The sequence below is a fragment of the Crinia signifera genome, chromosome 1 (genome assembly GCF_055691185.1).
Source record: "Crinia signifera chromosome 1, ASM5569118v1, whole genome shotgun sequence".
NCBI classification, from domain to species: domain Eukaryota; kingdom Metazoa; phylum Chordata; class Amphibia; order Anura; family Myobatrachidae; genus Crinia; species Crinia signifera.
In genome coordinates this window covers 10,236,055-10,261,524 of record NC_139217.1, presented here as the reverse complement: position 1 = coordinate 10,261,524, position 25,470 = coordinate 10,236,055, and the positions used below count along the sequence as shown (strand labels likewise).

The 25,470-nt window shown below is 45.9% G+C and overlaps 1 protein-coding gene across 4 annotated transcripts in view; it reads left to right on the top strand.

Annotated features, from left to right (window-relative positions):
* Positions 1-4,019: 4,019 nt before the first annotated feature.
* The window catches only part of LOC146060553 (uncharacterized), a 335,594-nt gene continuing 314,143 nt past the window's right edge, over positions 4,020-25,470 (top strand). The window contains exon 1 of one of the 4 annotated variants that reach the window (XM_083174016.1): positions 4,020-4,140. In XM_083174016.1, coding sequence (XP_083030142.1) covers positions 4,138-4,140 — 3 coding nt within the window. In that variant the 5' untranslated portion in view covers positions 4,020-4,137. Of the gene's footprint in view, positions 4,141-12,857; positions 13,577-25,470 lie in introns of those variants that run through there. The other 3 variants (XM_083174102.1, XM_083173934.1, XM_083174187.1) reach the window with 3 other exon arrangements.

Below are 25,470 nucleotides of genomic sequence, written 5' to 3'. Positions count from 1 at the left end.
ACACGATGGGGACACCCGGGCAAGAGGTCAATAATAACGTAATTTCTTCTGAATGACACAACCCTACGGTAAGCTGCACTAAAGGAGTTTGAAAAGAAATATCCCCGTTAGACAACACATTCCCGTCTAAACCCCGCAGGGTGATAAAACCATTGAGTCTGAGAAAGGGAATACCAAGACTACGGGCTAAAGAAATATCTAAAAAATTTCCTGCAGCGCCACTGTCGATAAAGGCGGTACCAGGAAAATGATTCTCCTGAAAAGAGATACAACAAGGAGCTAATAAAGAATCTTGAGAGGAAAAAAGCTGAAGGCCTAAGTGAACCCTCTCCATGTTCACTTGGCCTGGGCTTTTACTGGCCTAACAGGACAATTGCGGAGAAGATGTCCTTTGCCTCCACAATATAGGCAAAGGCTGGCACTGAACCGGAAGGCTCTTTCTTCTGAGGAGATGCGAGTCGCCCCTATCTGCATGGGCTCTTCGCCGTCCTCGGGGACCAGGGGAACAAACGGAAGTGGACGCACTTGTGCCCCTCGCTCGGACCTTCGCTCGCGGAGGCGGCGGTCAATACGAATAGCCAACTCCATGAGTTTATCTAGAGAGGTAGGTACTGGATACTGGATTAGGCTATCTTTGATGGCATCGGAAAGCCCACAACGGAATTGACTCCGTAAAGCAGAGTCATTCCAGCCGCAGTCATTAGACCAACGGCAGAATTCTGTACAGTAAGCCTCTGCTGGGTCCCTTCCCTGTTTAAGGGCCCGGAGATGGGTTTCTGCAGAAGCTTCTCTGTCAGGATCATCGTAGAGAAGGCCTAGGGACATAAAGAAACTCTCTACCGTTGCCAAGACTGGACTATCAGCCGGGAGACCAAAGGCCCAGGTCTGCGGATCTCCTTGCAGGAGCGACATTACTAAGCCCAGTCGCTGAGCTTCTGAACCAGAGGACTGAGGTCTAAGTCAAAAAAACTATTTACAACTCTCACGGAAGTTGAAAAAGGCCCTACGATCCCCGGCAAAACGGTCAGGCAAATTAACTTTTGGTTCCAGCACCCCTGGGTCTGGAGATCGGATTCTCTGTTCTTGAGAAGTAACTTTCAAAGATAAATCTCGCACCATCTGAGTCAAACCCTGGACCTGATCTGAAAATGTCTGAGGAGTGGGATTCATTTCTAACTCTGCCTGATTGGTTGCTATATAAAAGGAAATGTATATAACCTGTATGGCCGGTTATAATGTTAGGCTGGATGGCTGGGTGTAGAACGTCAGGCGTGAGCCCGTAGCTGGGACCGCCGGTCAGGACGGCCACAGCGAACCCTACACTCTCTCTGTTGGGTTCCTCTGGCAGATGACTGGCCACTGCGAGAGCTAGTGTTCACCTGTGGCCGCCGCGTCCGAAGGAGCGAGTTATGCCCGCTCCAGCCCCGATGCAGCTAGGTCTTATGTAGGGACAAGTGGCTAGCGATCGTCAGAGGTAACACAAAAGGTGACTCTAACTACAGGGCCTAACTGAAATAACACACCCTGACTGCCGGCACCAGGCCAAGGACGGTGACGCTACCGAGTTGCAAACACAAGGGAGATAACACGGGGAATCACCACCATGCAATATAATACAAAGGAATCCCCCAAAACGAATGAGGAATATAACAGGAGGAATGCCCTGCCTACTACAGAAAGAGAAAAATACAGAATGAGCCCCGCTGCTAACGGAGACCAGCAGGGTCAGTCTGAGAACACAGGGACCTAATCCTAAACAAGGAAATGGCTGAGCAGCCAGAGAATGTAACTGAAAAGCAATAGGCAATCTGCCCACAATAAAGGATAAAGAATAAAGCTCCAATAGGAGCACTCACGTGATCCCAGGAGGGGGAGCAGGGCGCACGGTGGCAGGGATGCACCAGGACTGAGACCAACAAGACACTGGGAGACAGGGTCTGGGAACAGGCGATGCGACCAGGATAGCTGTCAGAACAAGCCATCTTGCCTGTGAGTATCCCTTAAAAGAGATACTGCAGCCAATGGAATGTCCCTGTTGGGACCAGCCCCCGGCTTCTAATCACCATCAGGTGGCCGAGCGCGCGACTCCCGGCGTCCCCTGTTACCAGGCAACCGCTAGGCGGCTGCAGGGGAAAGCCGGGAGCTCATACTGTGACGCCCGCGCCGGGCGGAAGTGATGTCACCCCGCCGGGCGGAAGCGACCGCCGGACGCTCGGCTGAGCCGGGCGGAAGCGCAGTGTGCACCTCCTGTGCACCCGCCCCCGGCCGCCGAGCGTCAGAGACGCTAACACCCATATGATGATCATGTCGTCTATGTATCGAAGCCATAATAAAACATGCTCTCATTCCCACCACCCCAGGTACAGGTTCACATACGTGGGGGCACAAGTGCTCCCCATCGCGGTTCCCTGTACCTGGTGGTATAAGTGGTCTTCGCATACGAAATAATTTTTGGTTAGTACGAAGCGTAACAGTTTGATAATAAATTCATTGAGGGGTACTTCACTGTCCATGCTTTTAAAATATTTTGTGGCTTGTATGCCGAATCCATGGATGATGCTAGTGTACAGATTCTCAATGTCGCATGTGATGAGCCATGAGTTGTTATTCAGAATGATGTCCTGATTTTTGTTGAGTACATCCATGGTACCAGAATCCAGAAATATGATGGTAAAATGATGATGTATTTTCTTAGATAGAAATCCACAAATTTGCTTGTTTTCTCAGTGAGACCCCCATCCATGAGACAATGGGCCTCCCAGGAGGATTCTTCTCACATTTGTGAACTTTTGTTAATAGGTATATGTCGATTTTGACACTGTCTTAACCTCCAAACATTCACAGTGTGTCTTGGTAATGGTGCCGTCCTTTTACCGATTCATTTAGCATCTCTTGGTATATTTCCATGCAGTCATTGTTGGGATTGAAAATCTATTTTTTGTAACAGGACCTATCTCCCAATTGTTGCTGTAGCTCTTTTGTGTATTTCTTGAGACCACGGGACAACACCCCCTCCCCCCTTATCAGTGGGTTTAATTATTGTATCATCCCATCCTTTGCTTTTGCCTAAGGCATTTCTCTCCTGTATGCTCAGGTGGTCACTGCGGCAAAAAAAGTCATTCTAAACGCCTGGATAAAACCACACCTCCCCACAGTGACGGAAGTTGGAACCTTATTGTTAAAATACATGTTTTACAATAGGTAGGACACCCTCAAAAATGTCACCGTTCCTACATCTCGTTTTTATAAAACATGGGGCCCATTTATTGATAGTAGACCAGCCCCACAGAAAGGAGACATTTATAGAGTATTCGGAAATCCAAGCAGCTCGCTCAACCCAACGACATAAATGTCTGGACAATTCATAATAACATATCTCCCAGCATGCCCCTCTCCAGGAGGACACAATGCTCTGCTCCTGTACTTCCCTCTTGGTGTATGATTGCCAGCACCTGTGGTGAAGCACCTATCTCACCAATTAACCTGTTCAACACAGGTGATGGTAATCCTACATGAGACGGAAGTGCAGGAGCAGAGCATTGTGTTCCTCTAGGAGAGGGCAATCTTCTGAGGTATCATGAATGCAATAAACATTTGGTATGACTGATGCCCTGTTGGAAGCCCCCACCCACATCTGTTATTTTTGTCTTACTTAAATTCACCTCTTTTTTTTTTTAAATCGAGAAATAGCCTTTATATATATATATATGCGAAAACAGAGTGCCGCTCGGGTGCGTGGTCCCGTTCGCGGCAAAGCGGAGTTCTTTGCGTGCATATAAGGTAGGACATTGTCTCTGTTATTTGTTAGCCTTGATGAAAATGCCCTAGTCGGCATTGAAACGTTGTTGATTTTTGCTACATTAAATATATTGGATTATCGTCAAGTCTTTGGAGTGCCACTCTGTTTTCGCTTGTATCTACCCTCATTGACTACGGTCCTCCAGTCTGCGTGATCATAGAGAGTAGAATAGTGGTTGCAACAGAGCTATAGGTTCATCTCTCACTCTGTGATTGGTAGCGTTAACTGTCACTCAGGAGAGTTCTGCTGTATGATTGGCTAAGGTGAGTGTCTTCTCAGGTTGGTGCCGCCCCCATGTGATCGGCTGCGCAGTGAGGAGAGGAGACAACGAGGGCGCCATGGTAAGTGCTGGCAACCGGGTAGTGTGTGAGGGGAAGCCGCCGGGACGATGTGTTCTCTGTATGCCGGCAGCAGCAGGGTCACACCGCACGGCTCCGGGTCACCGTTATTAATGCACTGTGTGTAATACTTCCGGTATAACTGCCTGCAGCCATTCCTCTCCCTTCCTGTATCCCGTACTGACCCTCTACACCCCCATACTGACCCCATATATCCCGTACTGACCCTCTACACCCCCATACTGACCCGCTACCCGCCGTACTGACCCCATATATCCTATACTGACCCTCTACACCCCCATACTGACCCCATATATCCTATACTGACCCTCTACACCCCCATACTGACCCCATATATCCTATACTGACCCTCTACACCCCCATACTGACCCCATATATCCTATACTGACCCCATATATCCTATACTGACCCACTACACCCCCATACTGACCCCATATATCCTATACTGACCCTCTACACCCCCTTACTGACCCCATATATCCTATACTGACCCTCTACACCCCCTTACTGACCCCATATATCCTATACTGACCCTCTACACCCCCTTACTGACCCCATATATCCTAAACTGACCCTCTACACCCCCATACTGACCCCATATATCCTATACTGACCCTCTACACCCCTATACTGACCCCATATATCCTATACTGACCCTCTACACCCCCTTACTGACCCCATATATCCTATACCGGCCCTCTACACCCCCTTACTGACCCCATATATCCTATACTGACCCGCTACCCGCTGTACTGACCCCATATATCCTATACTGACCCGATACCCGCCGTACTGACCCCATATATCCTATACTGACCCTCTACACCCCCTTACTGACCCCATATATCCTATACTGACCCTCTACACCCCTATACTGACCCACTACTGACCCCATATATCCTATACTGACCCTCTACACCCCCTTACTGACCCCATATATCCTATACTGACCCTCTACACCCCCTTACTGACCCCATATATCCTATACTGACCCTCTACACCCCCTTACTGACCCCATATATCCTATACTGACCCCATATATCCTATACTGACCCCATATATCCTATACTGACCCTCTACAACCCCTTACTGACCCCATATATCCTATACTGACCCGCTACCCCCCCCTTACTGACCCCATATATCCTATACTGACCTTCTACACCCCCTTACTGACCCCATATATCCTATACTTACCCCATATATCCTATACTGACCCTCTACACCCCCTTACTGACCCCATATATCCTATACTGACCCCATATATCCTATACTGACCCCATATATCCTATACTGACCCCATATATCCTATACTGACCCTCTACAACCCCTTACTGACCCCATATATCCTATACTGACCCGCTACCCCCCGTACTGACCCCATATATCCTATACTGACCCTCTACAACCCCTTACTGACCCCATATATCCTATACTGACCCGCTACCCCCCGTACTGACCCCATATATCCCGTACTGACCCTCTACACCCCTATACTGACCCGCTGCCCCCCGTACTGACCCCATATATCCTATACTGACCCTCTACACCCCCTTACTGACCCCATATATCCTATACTGACCCTCTACACCCCCATACTGACCTACCCCCCGTACTGACCCCATATATCCCGTACTGACCCTCTACACCCCTATACTGACCCGCTACCCCCCCCCCGTACTGACCCCATATATCCTATACTGACCCTCTACACCCCCTTACTGACCCCATATATCCTATACTGACCTTCTGCACCCCCTTACTGACCCCATATATCCTATATTGACTCTCTACACCCCCATACTGACCTGCTACCCCCCGTACTGACCCCATATATCCTATACTGACGCTCTACACCCCCTTACTGACCCACTATACCCCCTTACTGACCCTATATATCCTATACTGACCCTCTACACCCCCTTACTGACCCCATATATCCTATACTGACCCTATACTGACCCGCTACCCCCCGTACTGACCTGCTACCCCATATATCCTATACTGACCCTCTACACCCCCTTACTGACCCACTACACCCCCATACTGACCCCATATATCCTATACTGACCCTCTACACCCCATATATCCTATACTGACCCTCTACACCCCCATACTGACCTGCTACCCCCCGTACTGACCCCATATATCCTATACTGACCCCATATATCCTATACTGACCCTCTACATCCTATACTGACCCTCTACACCCCCATACTGACCCGCTACCCCCCGTACTGACCCTCTACACCCCCTTACTGACCCCATATATCCTATACTGACCCGCTACCCCCCGTACTGACCCGCTACCCCCTGTACTGACCCCATATATCCTATACTGACCCTCTACACCCCCTTACTGACCCCATATATCCTATACTGACCCTCTACACCCCCTTACTGACCTGCTACCCCCTGTACTGACCCCATATATCCTATACTGACCCCATATATCCGATACTGACCCTCTACACCCCCATACTGACCCGCTACCCCCCGTACTGACCCCATATATCCTATACTGACCCCATATATCCTATACTGACCCTCTACACCCCCATACTGACCCGCTACCCCCCGTACTGACCCCATATATCCTATACTGACCCCATATATCCTATACTGACCCTCTACACCCCCATACTGACCCGCTACCCCCTGTACTGACCCCATATATCCTATACTGACCCTCTACACCCCCTTACTGACCCCATATATCCTATACTGACCCTCTACACCCCCTTACTGACCTGCTACCCCCTGTACTGACCCCATATATCCCATACTGACCCACTACACCCCTATACATCTTATACTGACCCTCTACACCCCCATACTGACCCTCTACACCCCCATACTGACCCGCTACCCCCCGTACTGACCCCATATATCCTATACTGACCCCATATATCCTATACTGACCCTCTACACCCCCATACTGACCCGCTACCCCCCATACTGACCCCATATATCCTATACTGACCCCATATATCCTATACTGACCCTCTACACCCCCATACTGACCCGCTACCCCCTGTACTGACCCCATATATCCAATACTGACCCTCTACATCCCCATACTGACCCCATATATCCGATACTGACCCTCTACACCCCCATACTGACCCGCTACCCCCCGTACTGACCCCATATATCCTATACTGACCCCATATATCCTATACTGACCCGCTAACCCCCCGTACTGACCCCATATATTCTATACTGACCCCATATATTCTATACTGACCCACTACACCCCATACTGAACCGCTACACCCCCATACTGCCCCCATATATCCTATACTGACCCACTACACCCCCATACTGAACACCTACACCCCCTTACTTAACCCATATATCCCATACTAACCCACGTACTGACCCCATATATCCTATACTGACTCACTACACCCCCTTACTGACCCCATATATCCTATACTGACCCACTACACCCCATTCTGACCCGCTACCCCCCTTACTGCTCCCATATATCCTATACTGACCCACTACACCCCATACTGACCCACTACACCCCCTTACTGACCCCATATATCCTATACTGACCCTCTACACCCCATACTGACCTGCTAAACCCCCTTACTGACCCCATATATCCCATACTGACCCCATATATCCTATACTGACCCACTACACCCCCTTACTGACCCCATTTATCCTATACTGACCCACTACACCCCATTCTGACCCCATATATCCCATACTGACCCTCTACACCCCATACTGACCCGTTACAACCCCTTACTGACCCCTTATATCCTATACTGTCCCCATATATTCTATACTGACCCTCTACACCCCCCATTCAGACCCGCTACACCACCTTACTGACCCCTTATATCCTATACTGACCCACTACACCTAATACTGAACCGCTACACCCCCATACTGACCCCATATATCCTATACTGAACCGCTACACCCCTTAATGACCCCATATATCCTATACTGACCCACTACACCCCATACTGACCCGCTACACCCCCTTACTGACCCCATATATCTCATACTGACCCGCTACTTCCCTAACTGACCCCATATATCCTATACTGACCATCTACACCCACATACTGACTCCATATATCCTATACTGACCCTCTACACCCCGTACTGACCCGCTACACCCCCTCACTGACCCTGTATATCCTATACTGACCCTCTACACCCCATACTTTCCCTCTACACCCCCATACTGACCCCATATATCCTATACTGACTCACTACACCCCCATACTGACCCGCTACACCCCCTTACTGACCCTATATATCCTATACTGACCCACTACACCCCCATACTGACCTGCTGAACCCCCTTAATGACCCCATATATCCTATACTGACCCTCTACACCCCCATACTGACCCCATATATCCTATACTCACCCTCCACACCCTTATTCTGATCCGCTACACCCCCTTACTGACACAATATATCTTATACTGACCCGCTACACCACCTCACTGACCCCATATATCCTATACTGACCCACTACACCCCATACTGACCCGCTACACCCCCTTACTGACCCCATATATCCTATACTAGGTATGGCCATCGACGATTCGGAATCATCGATGGTTCATGGCCGATGTCGAATACTTTTGCCATTCGATTTGGGAGAAACAGATGGTTTCCCTCCGTCGATGGAACAGCAAAACGATGTCTTGCTTTTTTTCCCCAAAGTGCCGGGACACGGTAGATACTAAATTGTAGTGGGCTAAAGGACCTTCCATACCCAGGGAGAATGGCCGGGGGGCTTGCTCCCTCACTATCCACGCCACAATTGGTTGCCTTTAGTAACCAGGTGGCGAGCGGAGCGAGCCACCTTGCCCGAAGCGCGGTGAGCGTCAGTTTGGGACCCTTCTTCCGCCCTTGCTCCTCCTCTCTCCACCCCTCTCCTCCCCGAGTTTCTTTAGCCCACTACAATTTAGACCTAACCGCTGGGACACTGAGCATAGCTCGCCCCTGAGTCTTGATTGGCCCATAGGCCAATTAATCAAACACAATGGATGAACATCGGTATGTAAACATATTGATGGTCATTCATTGCATAGTTTAGCACTATCGATGGCCAGTTGCAGAATTGCCATCGATGGCGATGTCCATCCCTATCCTATACTGACCCTCTACAGCAGCGGTGGGGGCCGTATACGGCCCCTGGAGCCGGTCTTAGTGGCCAGCCCACTCGCCCGACGTCTGTACGAGTCAAGTACAGGGGAAATCTTGAGAGCTACCGACCTCTCGCGATATTTCCCTGTATGAGACTCCCTGCACAGACGCCGGACCACACAGACCGGCGACTTGTAACCTGTGGCAGCTGTCGGAGCGTGGGACGGCTGCCGCAGGACGTTTTGTACGTTTTTTTTTTTATGGCACCCAAGGCATTATGCCTCAATGCAAACGGCCCATGGACCCCAAAAGGTTCCCCACCCCTGCTCTACACTCCCATACTGACCAGCTACCCCCCGTACTGACCCCATATATCCTATACTGACCCTCTACACCCCCATACTGACCCGCTACCCTCTGTACTGACCCCATATATACTATACTGACCCTCTACACCCCCATACTGACCCGTTACCCCCTGTACTGACCCCATATATCCCATACTGACCCTCTACACCCCCATACTGACCCGCTACTCACTGTACTGACCCCATATATCCTGTACTGACCCCATATATCCTGTACTGACCTGCTACCCTCCGTACTGACTCCATATATCCTATACTGACCCACTACACCCCATACTGACCCGCTACCCCCCTACGGACCCCATATGTCCTATACTGACCCGCTACACCTCCATACTGACCCCATATATCCTATACTGACCCTTTACACCCCCATACTGACCCGCTACCCCCCGTACTGACCCCATATATCCTATACTGACCCTCTACACCCCCTTACTGACCCTATATATCCTATACTGACCCTCTACACCCCCATACTGACCCGCTACCCCCCGTACTGACCCCATATATCCTATACTGACCCTCTACACCTCCATACTGACCCGCTACCCCCTGTACTGACCCCATATATCCTATACTGACCCTCTACACCCCCATACTGACCCGCTACCCCCTGTACTGACCCCATGTATCCTATACTGACCCTCTACACCTCCATACTGACCGGCTACCCCCATACTGACCCCATATATCCTATACTGAGCCGCTACCCTCCGTACTTACCCCATATGTCCTATACTGACCTGCTACACCCCCATACTGACCTGCTACACCCCCTTACTGACCCCATACCGACCCGCTACACCCCTTACTGACCCCATATATCCCATACTGACCCTCTACACCCCATACTGACCCCAAATATCCCATACTGACCCGGTAATCCCCCTTACTGACCCCAAATATCCCATACTAATCCGCTAAACCCCTTACTGACCCCATATATCCCATACTGACCCGCTACATCCCATGCTGACCCCAAATATCCCATACTGACCCGGTACTCCCCCTTACTGACCCCAAATATCCCATACTAATCCGCTACACCCCTTACTGACCCCATATATCCCATACTGACCCATACCGACACGCCACACCCCATACTGACTCCAAATATTGCATACTGACCCGGTAATCCCCCTTACTGACCCAAAATATCCCATACTGATCCACTACACCCCCTTACTGACCCCAAATATCTCATACTGACCCGGTACTCCCCCTTACTGACTCCATATATCCCATACTCACCCGCTATGCTCCCATACTGTCCTGGTAATCCCCCTTACTGATCTGCTACACCCCCTTACTGACCCCAAATATCTCATACTGACCCGGTACTCCCCCTTACTGACTCCATATATCCCATACTGAACCGCTATACTCCCATACTGACCCGGTAATCCCCCTTACTGATCTGCTACACCCCCTTACTGACCCCAAATATCTCATACTGACAACTACACCCCTTACTGACCCTCTACACCTCTATTACATTGCACCCCCATACTGACCTCATATCCCATACTGACCCACTACACCCCTTACTGACCCCATATGGTGTTCATTCTAGCACCTGCCATATTTAAAAACCCATGGAGTTCCTCTTCCCTGCTGTGGTGATTCTAGCACAGATCTGGTTTGCATATCAGTGCTGATATACAGACCACACTGTGCTAGAAGCACTACAGCAGACAGCAACACCTCAGGCAGGGAAGAGGAACTGCATGTGTTTTCAAATATAGCGGGTGCTAGAATGAACACTACCCATATATCCCATACTGACCCCATATATCCCATACTGCCCCCATATATCCCATAGGAAGCCGTGCACAGTAGTTGTGACTGGACACTATTGTGTCCATTCACACGGGACGGCCACGGCCCGGCCGTCCGGTTGCAGCCGGATCCCGCCACTGGAAGGGATTGCTGCCGGGCTATGGCCATCCCCTCCATTCTAAACTGATGTGTGCAGCACGGCTTCCTGGCCGTGCTGGTTTTCGCCGCCCGGCAGGAGCCGAAGTGTGTGAAATAGCCCTTACTCACCCACTACATCCCTTTACTTAGAAACATAGAATTTGACGGCAGATAAGAACCACTTGGTCCATCTAGTCTGCCCCTTTTTTAAACAGGTTACCTCAAACCATATTTGATGCTTATTTCTTTGTAAGGATATCAGCTATCAACAATAAAAGGTCTGCTATCAACAATAAAACCAGAGCCTTTAAATTCTATAAAAATTACTTGAATGAGGAGGCGTTCGCAAAATACAAAGAATCAAACAAAACTTGTAAAGGGGTAATCAAAGCAGCTAAAATATTATATGAAGAGTGCATAGCGACTGAAAGCAAAACCAACCCAAAGAAGTTTTTTAAATACATAAATAGTAAACTTTTAATTAAGGAAAACATAGGCACACGAACTGATACTAGTGGAAAAAGTGTTAAGGCCCCCATACACTATGCGATTTTCGGCCGATTTCATCCGATTTCGGCCCTTTGGGCCGATAAATCGGATGAAATCGGCCGAAAATCGCATGTGTTTGACATCTGATCTGATCTGATGCGCGGTCCTGTGCGCATCAGATCGGATCAGGGCGTCGGACCTGCTGAAGATAAGATATATCGGAATCTGGGCACATCTTGGGTGCTTTTTAGCACCCACGATGTTTCAGATCCGATATATCTCCGGGTACCTCCCTCCGGCGCTGTGGACCTCCTCCAGCCCCCAGTGTAGAAGCAGCAGCAGCTGTAACCTGTCACAGGAAGTGACAGGCACCACGGAAAGAAGAGGTCAGAGGGCGGCAGGGAAAATCTTCCGTGCTGCTGCTGCTAGATGTCAACTCAGCACACGCAGGCACGCAGCAGAGCCCTCAGCCCGGACTTCCCCCCCTGCTCTGCTGATATATGACAGCACTCCCCCCTCTCCTCTGCTGCTGGATGAAGGCTCGGTTAGCAGAGCCCGGACTCCCACTAGAGTGTGAGGGTCTAGTGATGAGCAGGTTAGACGTTTTTGTTTTTTATCTGTGACTCATTTACTTGTTTGCTCTGTGTATGTGTGTGTGTGTATGTATATATATATATATATATATATATATATATATATATATATATATATATATATATATATATATATATATATATATACACACAATCACAGAGCAAACAAGTAAATGAGTTACAGATAAAAAAAAAAGTCTCATCACTAGACCCTCACCACACTCTCTGTACCCTATAACTGTGCCCATACATGAATGGGGGGGGGGGAGATAGTGTACCACACTATATGTTCCCTATAACCTGTCACTGGGCCCTAATTCCCATGTACCAAGCCGTATGCCCCCTATACTACATCGCTGGGCTTTTACCCCATGTAGCACACTCTATGCCCCCTATACCCTGTCACTGGGCCCTTATCCCCATGTACCACACTTTATGCCCTTTATTCCCTGTCACTGGGTCCTTACCCCCATGTCCTACACTCTGTGCCCCCCATACCCGGTCAATAGGTCCTTAACCCCATATCAGGGCCGGCGCTACCCGCTCAGCACAGCCTGCAAAGCAGGTAGGCGCCGGCCCTTAAAGGCGCTTCCTCCCCTCCTCCAAGTCTGTACACTCAGTAGTGTAACTGCGGGCTGTGGGCTGCTGGCTGCCGCAGCCTGCGCCTGTCAAAATATATGACAGGCAGCGGCAGGGCAGACACGGAGTGCTGCACAGGGGGAGTCGGGGCATTTAATTAAATTTCGGCACCGACCACGGCACTCTTTGCCGTTTTCAGCCTGCCGCTTAACTCACGCTGTCCCGCGGCTCCCGCCCTGTTGTGTGCTGCTGCCCGGCTCCAGTCCCGCCCGACATCATTATGCTGTGACGGCACGCACGGAACTGGCCCCTCCCACCTCCAACATGGCGGCGCTGGGGAAGGTAGGTAGAGCGATGGAAGCGATTAGGGTTGCAGCTTTCTGATTGGTTATTTCATCTTTCACTGTGGACACAGTGCTCTGAAAGCTACGTTTCGGTCTATTTAATGACCGTTTTCAAGCTCATATAAACAGTAAATGGTACATACCTAAATAATCTCCACCAACGCCGCGCCCAGGTCGTCAGCTCCCCGCTGCGTGTCCGAGTCCAATGACGTCACCGTCCAGCGATGTATACCGGCCAGTTTGGACAGTGACATCATTGGACTCGGACACGCAGCGGGGAGCTGACGACCTGTGCTGGTGGAGATTATTTAGGTACGTACCATTTACTGTTTGTATGAGCTTGAAAACGGTAATTAAATAGACCAAAATTTAGCTTTCAAACCCCTGTGTCTTTTGTGTGATAATGAGCAGAACAGTAATACCTGTAAGGTATAGCACCGTTTAGGCCACTCCCTAGAGCCATCCCATCAGATAAATCTCATGGCACATCCAATTTGCGTCAGATAAATCATGTGATTTATCTGACGCAAATTGGATGAAAAAAATGGCACATCAAGTGTCAAATTGTATGTAGGCCTCCTGGGAAGCTGCTGGGGAAGTTCAGGGGAAATCAGATGCAATTTTACAGGTCAGATAAATCTCATAGTGTATGGGGGCCTTTACTGAGGACAAGGGAAAAGCAAAACTGTTAAATGAGTTCTTCTCATCAGTATTTACTAAGGGAGAGCAGACTGTGGAACGAACATTTACCACAAACGGGACAAATAAGCCAGATCTCATTGTGGATTTCACACCGAAGGAAATAATACTGAGGCTAAGCAAACTCAAAACAAATAAGTCACCAGGGCCAGATGGGATTCATCCGAGGGTATTAATGGAATTAAGGGATGAACTAGCTACCCCCCTACATTATATCTTTAGCAAGTCACTATCGTCAGGTATAGTACCAAAAGATTGGAGAATAGCAGAGGTAGTGCCAATATTCAAAAAAGGAAGATCCCACTAATTACAGACCCGTTAGTTTAACATCAATTGTGGGTAAACTATTTGAAGGATTTTTAAGGGATGGTATCCAGGAATATTTAGATCATCACCGTCTACTCAGTACTAACCAACATGGGTTCGTGAAAAATCGTTCATGCCAAACTAATCTACTAGGGTTCTATGAAGAAGTTAGCAAAAACCTCGATAATGGAAATGCTGTAGATGTGATTTTCCTAGATTTCGCTAAAGCATTTGATACTGTCAAACACAAGAGATTGATTAATAAAATGGAGAACCTAGGATTGGGTGAAAATATCTGCAGATGGGTAGGGAATTGGTTATGTAATACCCCTTTCACATCACACTTTTAAAACGGTAAATTGCCGTTTTTTTCCCTTTTTAAAACGTTTAAGCCTGCACTGTGAATACACCACAGCCGATTTACCGTTTAAAGTTAACTGGCATTTCGAACCGTGTAAAAAGCAGAGTCCTACACGGTTCCTTGCCGTTTTTTGTGCAATGTGAATGTGTACAATGCTATGCATTCACAGTGCAGGCTTAAACGTTTTAAAAAGGGAAAAAAAAACGGCAATTTACCGTTTTAAAAGTGCGATGTGAAAGGGGTATAAACCGGTATTTAAAACGGTAATCTGCGGCAATGTTAAGGCTCTGACCCGTTTTAATTACAATTTTAAATACCGTTTTTAAAACGTGTCGGCGATGCGAAAGTGGTATAATAGAGAACAAAGAGTGGTTGTGAATGGTGCCGTATCAGATATGATACCGGTACTAAGTGGAGTGCCCCAGGGTTCGGTTTTGGGGCCCATTTTGTTTAACATTTTTATTAACGATATTGGGATAGAGTTACTCAGCAATGTATCCATCTTTGCGGACGATACAAAACTTAGCAAAGTCATCAAATCATCAGAAGATGTCACCCTGCTACAAAATGATCTTGCAATTCTAGATGAGTGGGCAAAAAAATGGAAGATGAGGTTCAATGTAGATAAATGTAAGGTTATGCACCTTGGGAGACACAACCAGTGTGCAAGTTACAACCTTAGCGGAGAGGAACTGGGTAATTCCATACTTGGAAAAATGGGGAAAGGGGGAGGGGATGGGGGCCAGGTGCACAGGACTGATTTGCTAGCAGGTAAGAAGGTTAAACTCCAGTCAACATGTGAGTGAGTAAATTATGTTATAATCTCGTTGTGGAGGTGCTCCCGGGGAGTATGGTAAGTACAATTGGAAACGGGTTGATATTCAAGGGAGAATATCAGGAAAGAAACTCCCGGGTGGGGCACTGCCTTCTATAATATTAACGTATCAGTCTAAAATATCAACTTTATTAATACTAAAATTGATCCTGTTAATGGATCAAGAGACGAACATGAGACGAGGACATACAGATAACATGAATAGAAAAAAATTGAGAAAAGATCGTGAAAATATGATATCTGGGTCTGAAAATGGGCTAAATGCCTCTATTCAATATGGCTGTAATATCAGCGTATTCCTGTAAAGGATTATTTCAGACTAAGCACGTCTTCAATTAACCATATTGGTTATCATAAGCACATATCTAATAAATGCGTAACAAATGGCACACTGTCTGGCAGTACAACTTATTGTTATCTTAATTACTTTCTAATGGTCGAAAACTGTGTATAATCTCACTCTAATTGGACTGCAAGATCCAAGAGAAATTGAGAATTGTGGTGAAGTACCTGGGTTGAAAATGCTCGCCTAGTGGCTGCTGCCTGTGCATATGGTGGCAACCGGACAACTGCACAGTTGAGCGGACTCTGCGAGTGTCACAGGTACAGGAGTTAAGACAAAAAGGAGGTTTCTGCTGTCTCCAGGGGTGACCAACCTGGCCCTGTTATACAGTGACAGCGCAGAGTCAGGTAATGGGTCCCCTGGGGATGAGAGAACCCCGACTATGGGAGATGCCAGAAAAGAAGAGCAATTTCACTTTAATCCCAGGTATACGCTACTGTCCAGTGTGTACGCATGTAGACGTAGTGAACAATGGTTGAGCGGTATATCTGGGTAGTGAATTGCAGAAGGAAGCACAGGGTGCACTCTGGTATTGTTCCTAGTGGGTCGCTGCTATACCGTGCAAAGGTAGTAAAAAAGGAGGAGATTTCAGAAAATGCACAATCTGTACTTCACATAAGACTGAATATCTTGCTCTAATTGGCCGCAAGCCCAAGAAAGAAATGGGCTAACACAAATTGATACAACTCCCAGTCAGATGGATATCTATGATAGAATATACACAATGGTTTAGAATGCAGTCCTGGTCTGTAGTCTTGTGTCGGCACACCCTATGTGTCGACCTTACCCAAATACACTATATTCAATGTTGAAATTTTTGATGAATGGAGGGAACAAGTCCCACGTATGTGACAGGGTGAGAATATATATGAAGGAAAGAATCCCCTATAAATACGGAGTCACACTTTAAAACCTTAAGTCAATCAATACATTCAAATATAGCATAAACTGGTATAGGCAGGGTGACAGGGTGGGGTAATTGGAGAGAGAAATCCTCCATGCAATACAGGTTCACAATTTAGTGCATACAACTCCCAATCAGATGGATATCTATGATGGAATATACACAATGGTTTAGATTGCAGTCCTGGTCTATAGTCTTGTGTCGGCACACACTATGTGTCGACCTTACCCAAATACACTATATTCAATGTTGAAATTTTTGATGAATGGAGGGAACAAGTCCCACGTATGTGACAGGGTGAGAATATATATGAAGGAAAGAATCCCCTATAAATACGGAGTCACACTTTAAAACCTTAAGTCAATCAATACATTCAAATATAGCATAAACTGGTATAGGCAGGGTGACAGGGTGGGGTAATTGGAGAGAGAAATCCTCCATGCAATACAGGTTCACAATTTAGTGCATACAACTCCCAATCAGATGGATATCTATGATGGAATATACACAATGGTTTAGATTGCAGTCCTGGTCTATAGTCTTGTGTCGGCACACACTATGTGTCGACCTTACCCAAATACACTATGTTCAATGTTGAAATTTTTTAAATGGAGGGAACAAGTCCCACGTATGTGACAGGGTGAAAATATATATGAAGGAAAGAATCCCCTATAAATACGGAGTCACACTTTAAAACCTAAGGTAGATCAATACATTTAAATATGGCATCAACTGGTATAGGCAGGGTGACAGGGTGAGGTAATTGCAGAAAGAAATCCTCCATGCAATACGGGTTCACAATTTAGTGCCTAGGTGAATCAACATGTGATATCAATAAATATAGGTAGGGGGTTGTATTGCCATAACCCTGTAATTCCAACCATTAAAAAGCAGATAATGACAGTATTGCCCTGAGGGCTGTTGGTAACTCACGGACACCGGTTCCCGGGTGCAGCGCTGGGAATATCGCGCTGTCAGGGCAGTAGTAGTAGCCAAGTAGATATGTGTGAAGCGTGCAGGGTCCCGCTTGTACACAGCGGGGTCCTAGGACACCGAGACGTACGTTTCACTTAGGAAGCTTTCTCAATCGGTGTAGAGGTGTGCTCTGGCGTGTGCTCTGGCGTTCAGTATTTAAATGATTCTTAGCCAATCCCAAATGGGGGCAGGTGAAAAATGGGAGGGAGTAGGATCTGAGCCTAATTGGAAGTGCATGTTGAGGCTAAAAAGCATCCTGAAATAAGTTAAATGGAAGGTTTCTAATTAATTGATAAATACATTTAACAGATGGAAGGAGGAAGGAAAAGGAAGGTGAAAGGGTATTGACTGGGAGAAATGATTATGTTTGATTTTCAGAACAGCGTAGAATTCTTATAATAATTATGACCTTATTAAACCCCGTAGGGAGAATATATGTGGCGAAATTAATTAATTAATTGTATGAGATGGAGGTAAAAAGTCCCCAGAACAGTAGAAGCACTAGCTAAAAACATATATGCGTATATATGGTAGGAAGTGCTGCATGCTAGGCACAGTATTGCATTGGCATTTAATATTATGATTGATAATACATATGTCATGTGGATGTTTGTTCATAAACTCAATTCTTCCTATAGTGAAAATAGCAATATGCTGAGTAAATAGTGCGTATAGTGACGTTTGAAAGTTATATAAATAAATAAAAGGAGACCTAAGACCTGTGCATATATATGCACAGGTGAAGGAGACATGTGGGTGCACATTTATACATAACACAGTAAAAAACAATAAAAAGCAGAGCCGTGCCAAATTGTGAAAAAAATACAAATGGTGAATGTGAAAGTGGATATGTATAAATATGACTCACATCCGTAGTGTGAGTGGATGGTGATTATAAAGGGAAAATGGATATTAATTTGTGCTCCATTATATTAGACATGTAATAATTCGGCTGGGTTGGAGTGAAGTGGTGATGTAGGGTGAGGGGATGAGGGAAGAAAAGCAATATGAGTTAGATTGATAACTGGCATAGTATAGTTGAGTAAAAAAATTTATTATTATTATTATGTGGTTATAGATACTACCAAGAGGCAAGGAAAGAATGCGAAGCGTAACAGATGACTGAAAATTAGGTGGAGATTTCATGGGTTAAGGAAGACGCCATAATTGATAAATTCATTTAGGCCCGTCGGGGTGACGGAATTAAGTCTAAAAGTCCAGCTACTTTCCTTTTTTAATAGTTCCTTGGTGATATCTCCACCACGAATGCCCAGATGGAGTTGTTCGAGTCCGAAAGCTTTCAAGCCTTTGGAGGATCCTCCGTGATGTTTGTGGAAATGACGTGCCACGGATGTTAACTGCTTGAATTTTTTAAGGTCGGAGGCTGCATTTCGAAATGCAGCCTCCGACCTTAAAAAATTCAAGCAGTTAACATCCGTGGCACGTCATTTCCACAAACATCACGGAGGATCCTCCAAAGGCTTGAAAGCTTTCGGACTCGAACAACTCCATCTGGGCATTCGTGGTGGAGATATCACCAAGGAACTATTAAAAAAGGAAAGTAGCTGGACTTTTAGACTTAATTCCGTCACCCCGACGGGCCTAAATGAATTTATCAATTATGGCGTCTTCCTTAACCCATGAAATCTCCACCTAATTTTCAGTCATCTGTTACGCTTCGCATTCTTTCCTTGCCTCTTGGTAGTATCTATAACCACATAATAATAATAATAAATTTTTTTACTCAACTATACTATGCCAGTTATCAATCTAACTCATATTGCTTTTCTTCCCTCATCCCCTCACCCTACATCACCACTTCACTCCAACCCAGCCGAATTATTACATGTCTAATATAATGGAGCACAAATTAATATCCATTTTCCCTTTATAATCACCATCCACTCACACTACGGATGTGAGTCATATTTATACATATCCACTTTCACATTCACCATTTGTATTTTTTTCACAATTTGGCACGGCTCTGCTTTTTATTGTTTTTTACTGTGTTATGTATAAATGTGCACCCACATGTCTCCTTCACCTGTGCATATATATGCACAGGTCTTAGGTCTCCTTTTATTTATTTATATAACTTTCAAACGTCACTATACGCACTATTTACTCAGCATATTGCTATTTTCACTATAGGAAGAATTGAGTTTATGAACAAACATCCACATGACATATGTATTATCAATCATAATATTAAATGCCAATGCAATACTGTGCCTAGCATGCAGCACTTCCTACCATATATACGCATATATGTTTTTAGCTAGTGCTTCTACTGTTCTGGGGACTTTTTACCTCCATCTCATACAATTAATTAATTAATTTCGCCACATATATTCTCCCTACGGGGTTTAATAAGGTCATAATTATTATAAGAATTCTACGCTGTTCTGAAAATCAAACATAATCATTTCTCCCAGTCAATACCCTTTCACCTTCCTTTTCCTTCCTCCTTCCATCTGTTAAATGTATTTATCAATTAATTAGAAACCTTCCATTTAACTTATTTCAGGATGCTTTTTAGCCTCAACATGCACTTCCAATTAGGCTCAGATCCTACTCCCTCCCATTTTTCACCTGCCCCCATTTGGGATTGGCTAAGAATCATTTAAATACTGAACGCCAGAGCACACCTCTACACCGATTGAGAAAGCTTCCTAAGTGAAACGTACGTCTCGGTGTCCTAGGACCCCGCTGTGTACAAGCGGGACCCTGCACGCTTCACACATATCTACTTGGCTACTACTACTGCCCTGACAGCGCGATATTCCCAGCGCTGCACCCGGGAACCGGTGTCCGTGAGTTACCAACAGCCCTCAGGGCAATACTGTCATTATCTGCTTTTTAATGGTTGGAATTACAGGGTTATGGCAATACAACCCCCTACCTATATTTATTGATATCACATGTTGATTCACCTAGGCACTAAATTGTGAACCCGTATTGCATGGAGGATTTCTTTCTGCAATTACCTCACCCTGTCACCCTGCCTATACCAGTTGATGCCATATTTAAATGTATTGATCTACCTTAGTTTTAAAGTGTGACTCCGTATTTATAGGGGATTCTTTCCTTCATATATATTTTCACCCTGTCACATACGTGGGACTTGTTCCCTCCATTTAAAAAATTTCAACATTGAACATAGTGTATTTGGGTAAGGTCGACACATAGTGTGTGCCGACACAAGACTACAGACCAGGACTTCATTCTAAACTATTGTGTATATTCCACCATAGATATCCATCTGACTGGGAGTTGCATGCACTAAATTGTGAACCTGTATTGCATGGAGGATTTCTCTCTCCAATTACCCCACCCTGTCACCCTGCCTATACCAGTTTATGCTATATTTGAATGTATTGATTGACTTAAGGTTTTAAAGTGTGACTCCGTATTTATAGGGGATTCTTTCCTTCATATATATTCTCACCCTGTCACACACGTGGGACTTGTTCCCTCCATTTAAAAAAATTTCAACATTGAATATAGTGTATTTGGGTAAGGTCGACACATAGTGTGTGCCGACACAAGACTATAGACCAGGACTGCAATCTAAACCATTGTGTATATTCCATCATAGATATCCATCTGATTGGGAGTTGTATGCACTAAATTGTGAACCTGTATTGCATGGAGGATTTCTCTCTCCAATTACCCCACCCTGTCACCCTGCCTATACCAGTTTATGCTATATTTGAATGTATTGATTGACTTAAGGTTTTAAAGTGTGACTCCGTATTTATAGGGGATTCTTTCCTTCATATATATTCTCACCCTGTCACATACGTGGGACTTGTTCCCTCCATTCATCAAAAATTTCAACATTGAATATAGTGTATTTGGGTAAGGTCGACACATAGTGTGTGCCGACACAAGACTACAGACCAGGACTGCATTCTAAACCATTGTGTATATTCTATCATAGATATCCATCTGACTGGGAGTTGTATCAATTTGTGTTAGCCCATTTCTTTCTTGGGCTTGCGGCCAATTAGAGCAAGATATTCAGTCTTATGTGAAGTACAGATTGTGCATTTTCTGAAATCTCCTCCTTTTTTACTACCTTTGCACGGTATAGCAGCGACCCACTAGGAACAATACCAGAGTGCACCCTGTGCTTCCTTCTGCAATTCACTACCCAGATATACCGCTCAACCATTGTTCACTACGTCTACATGCGTACACACTGGACAGTAGCGTATACCTGGGATTAAAGTGAAATTGCTCTTCTTTTCTGGCATCTCCCATAGTCGGGGTTCTCTCATCCCCAGGGGGACCCATTACCTGACTCTGCGCTGTCACTGTATAACAGGGCCAGGTTGGTCACCCCTGGAGACAGCAGAAACCTCCTTTTTGTCTTAACTCCTGTACCTGTGACGCTCGCAGAGTCCGCTCAACTGTGCAGTTGTCCGGTTGCCACCATATGCACAGGCAGCAGCCACTAGGCGAGCATTTTCAACCCAGGTACTTCACCACAATTCTCAATTTCTCTTGGATCTTGCAGTCCAATTAGAGTGAGATTATACACAGTTTTCGACCATTAGAAAGTAATTGAGATAACAATAAGTTGTACTGCCAGACAGTGTGCCATTTGTTACGCATTTATTAGATATGTGCTTATGATAACCAATATGGTTAATTGAAGACGTGCTTAGTCTGAAATAATCCTTTACAGGAATACGCTGATATTACAGCCATATTGAACAGAGGCATTTAGCCCATTTTCAGACCCAGATATCATATTTTCACAATCTTTTCTCAATTTTTTCTATTCATGTTATCTGTATGTCCTCGTCTCATGTTCGTCTCTTGATCCATTAACAGGATCAATTTTAGTATTAATAAAGTTGATATTTTAGACTGATACGTTAATATTATAGAAGGCAGTGCCCCACCCGGGAGTTTCTTTCCTGATATTCTCCCTTGAATATCAACCCGTTTCTAATTCCATACTTGAAAAGGATCTAGGAGTCCAAATAGACAGCAAACTAGGATGTAGTGCCCATTGTAATGTAGCTACAAAAAAGGCCAACAAAATTCTGGCATGTATTAAGAGGGGAATGGAAACTAGGGACTCAAGGGTAATTGTGCCACTATATAAAGCATTGGTGAGACCTCACCTAGAGTACGGAGTACAGTTCTGGGCCCCACACTATAAAAAGGACATCATAGAATTAGAAAAAGTCCAAAGGCGAGCAACAAAGCTTATTAGGGGAATGGAGAATTTAAGCTGCGGGGAGAGATTAAGCAATTTGGGACTATTTACATTAGAAAAGAGACGTTTAAGGGGGGACATGCTCAACATGTACAAGTATATCAAGGGCCAATATAAGGAACTGTCACACACCCTCTTTTCTACTAGAAAGGAATCTAGGAGCAAAAAAGAGAAGAGTTGCACCAGTCGCACAGGGAAATTCACTAGGTAGTTTTTTGTATAGAAAGAGGCCCCTCTTATTGATGTTCACCTTTCAATGTTTTTACATACAATAATTTTTATTTTTTATATGAGGGGGTGCTACCACTGGACACAAATAATGGACATTTTTATTTGAAGAGAAAAGGATGTCACTGGTGTAGTGCACTTCAGAAGAAAAAGAAGGTTTTTTTTAAAAAGTAACTTTTAATGACATTATTCAATAAAATGTTGCGAAATATAGACTAAAATCAAAACACATAAGACACAGACAGTGTAATAAAAAGGATACTAAATCCTCGCGCAGTGATCCCCGCTGCTGAGCCGTCCCTAATATGCTTATTGGTGATATCTTAGTGCGTACGTCACAGAAATAAATATACTATGATTCCCATGTATGTTGTGGCTGATATATAATATAATTAGGGGAGCTAGTCCCTCTATGATCAGTCAGCTTGTTAATTACACAAGGCAGGTATTAGGCATGGGGGGCAGATGGTGTTTGTGAAGGTAATAATAATCACTTGTCAGCCCGGAGCCTGGATGTCAGGACTGTAGGCGTTAGGTACCCGGCGTGGGCTAAGTCTCACCGTGCCGGCCACTCCACGTGCGGACAGACGTACCAGCACTGGAGTATTCGGCCGCCTCGGGGGACCACCCGTACTTGCCGCTCTGTAGTGGTGTATGCGCCGGGGTGCCAGAACGTGACACCGCCGGTCAAACACCTCTCTGCACAGAGCTGCGGTGAGTGGCGCCACCGCACCGCTTCTTAGGCTCCACGGACTCAGTGGGAACTGACGTCCGTTTGCGACGCTGCACTGATTTAAGCTAAACAGAATCAAAATGCATTCAAAAGGGGAAGGGGATGCGGGGGCATACACTGCGGGCGCAGTCGGTCTGCGTACGCTTCGCAGGTAAGCTTCGTTAGGACCAACATTCTGATTGTTTAGCTTAAATCAGTGCAGCGTTGCAAACGGACGTCAGTTCCCACTGAGTCCGTGGAGCCTAAGAAGCGGTGCGGTGGCGCCACTCACCGCAGCTCCGTGCAGAGAGGTGTTTGACCGGCGGTGTCACGTTCTGGCACCCCGGCGCATACACCACTACAGAGCAGCAAGTACGGGTGGTCCCCCGAGGCGGCCGAATACTCCAGTGCTGGTACGTCTGTCCGCACGTGGAGTGGCCGGCACGGTGAGACTTAGCCCACGCCGGGTACCTAACGCCTATAGTCCTGACATCCAGGCTCCGGGCTGACAAGTGATTATTATTACCTTCACAAACACCATCTTCCCCCCATGCCTAATACCTGCCTTGTGTAATTAACAAGCTGACTGATCATAGAGGGACTAGCTCCCCTAATTATATTATATATCAGCCACAACATACATGGGAATCATAGTATATTTATTTCTGTGACGTACGCACTAAGATATCACCAATAAGCATATTAGGGACGGCTCAGCAGCGGGGATCACTGCGCGAGGATTTAGTATCCTTTTTATTACACTGTCTGTGTCTTATGTGTTTTGATTTTAGTCTATATTTCGCAACATTTTATTGAATAATGTCATTAAAAGTTACTTTTTAAAAAAAAAACCTTCTTTTTCTTCTGAAGTGCACTACACCAGTGACATCCTTTTCTCTTCAAATAAAAATGTAGAAAGGAATCTAGGACGCGAGGGCACAGGTATAGATTAGAAGAAAAAAGATTTCATTCAGCTAGTAGAAAGAATTTCTTTACGGTCAGAACAGTCAAACTCTGGAACTCTCTTCCCAGAGAGGTGGTAACGGCTGGCTCATTAAAAGCGTTCAAGCGTTACTGGAGAAAAACATCCATGGGTACAAATAAGAAATAAAATTTGTCTGTAAAATACCAGAACCTACCAAATCAGCAATGGATATCTATACCAGGTTGAACTAGATGGATGCAAGTCTTTTCTCTTTCAATGGTCCTGGTGACACAGCTCAACACTGGGATGTAGGAGGGTCCGAAGGAGCCAGGCACCTATCCTAAAGCTTTAGAGGGTAGGCTCCTCCC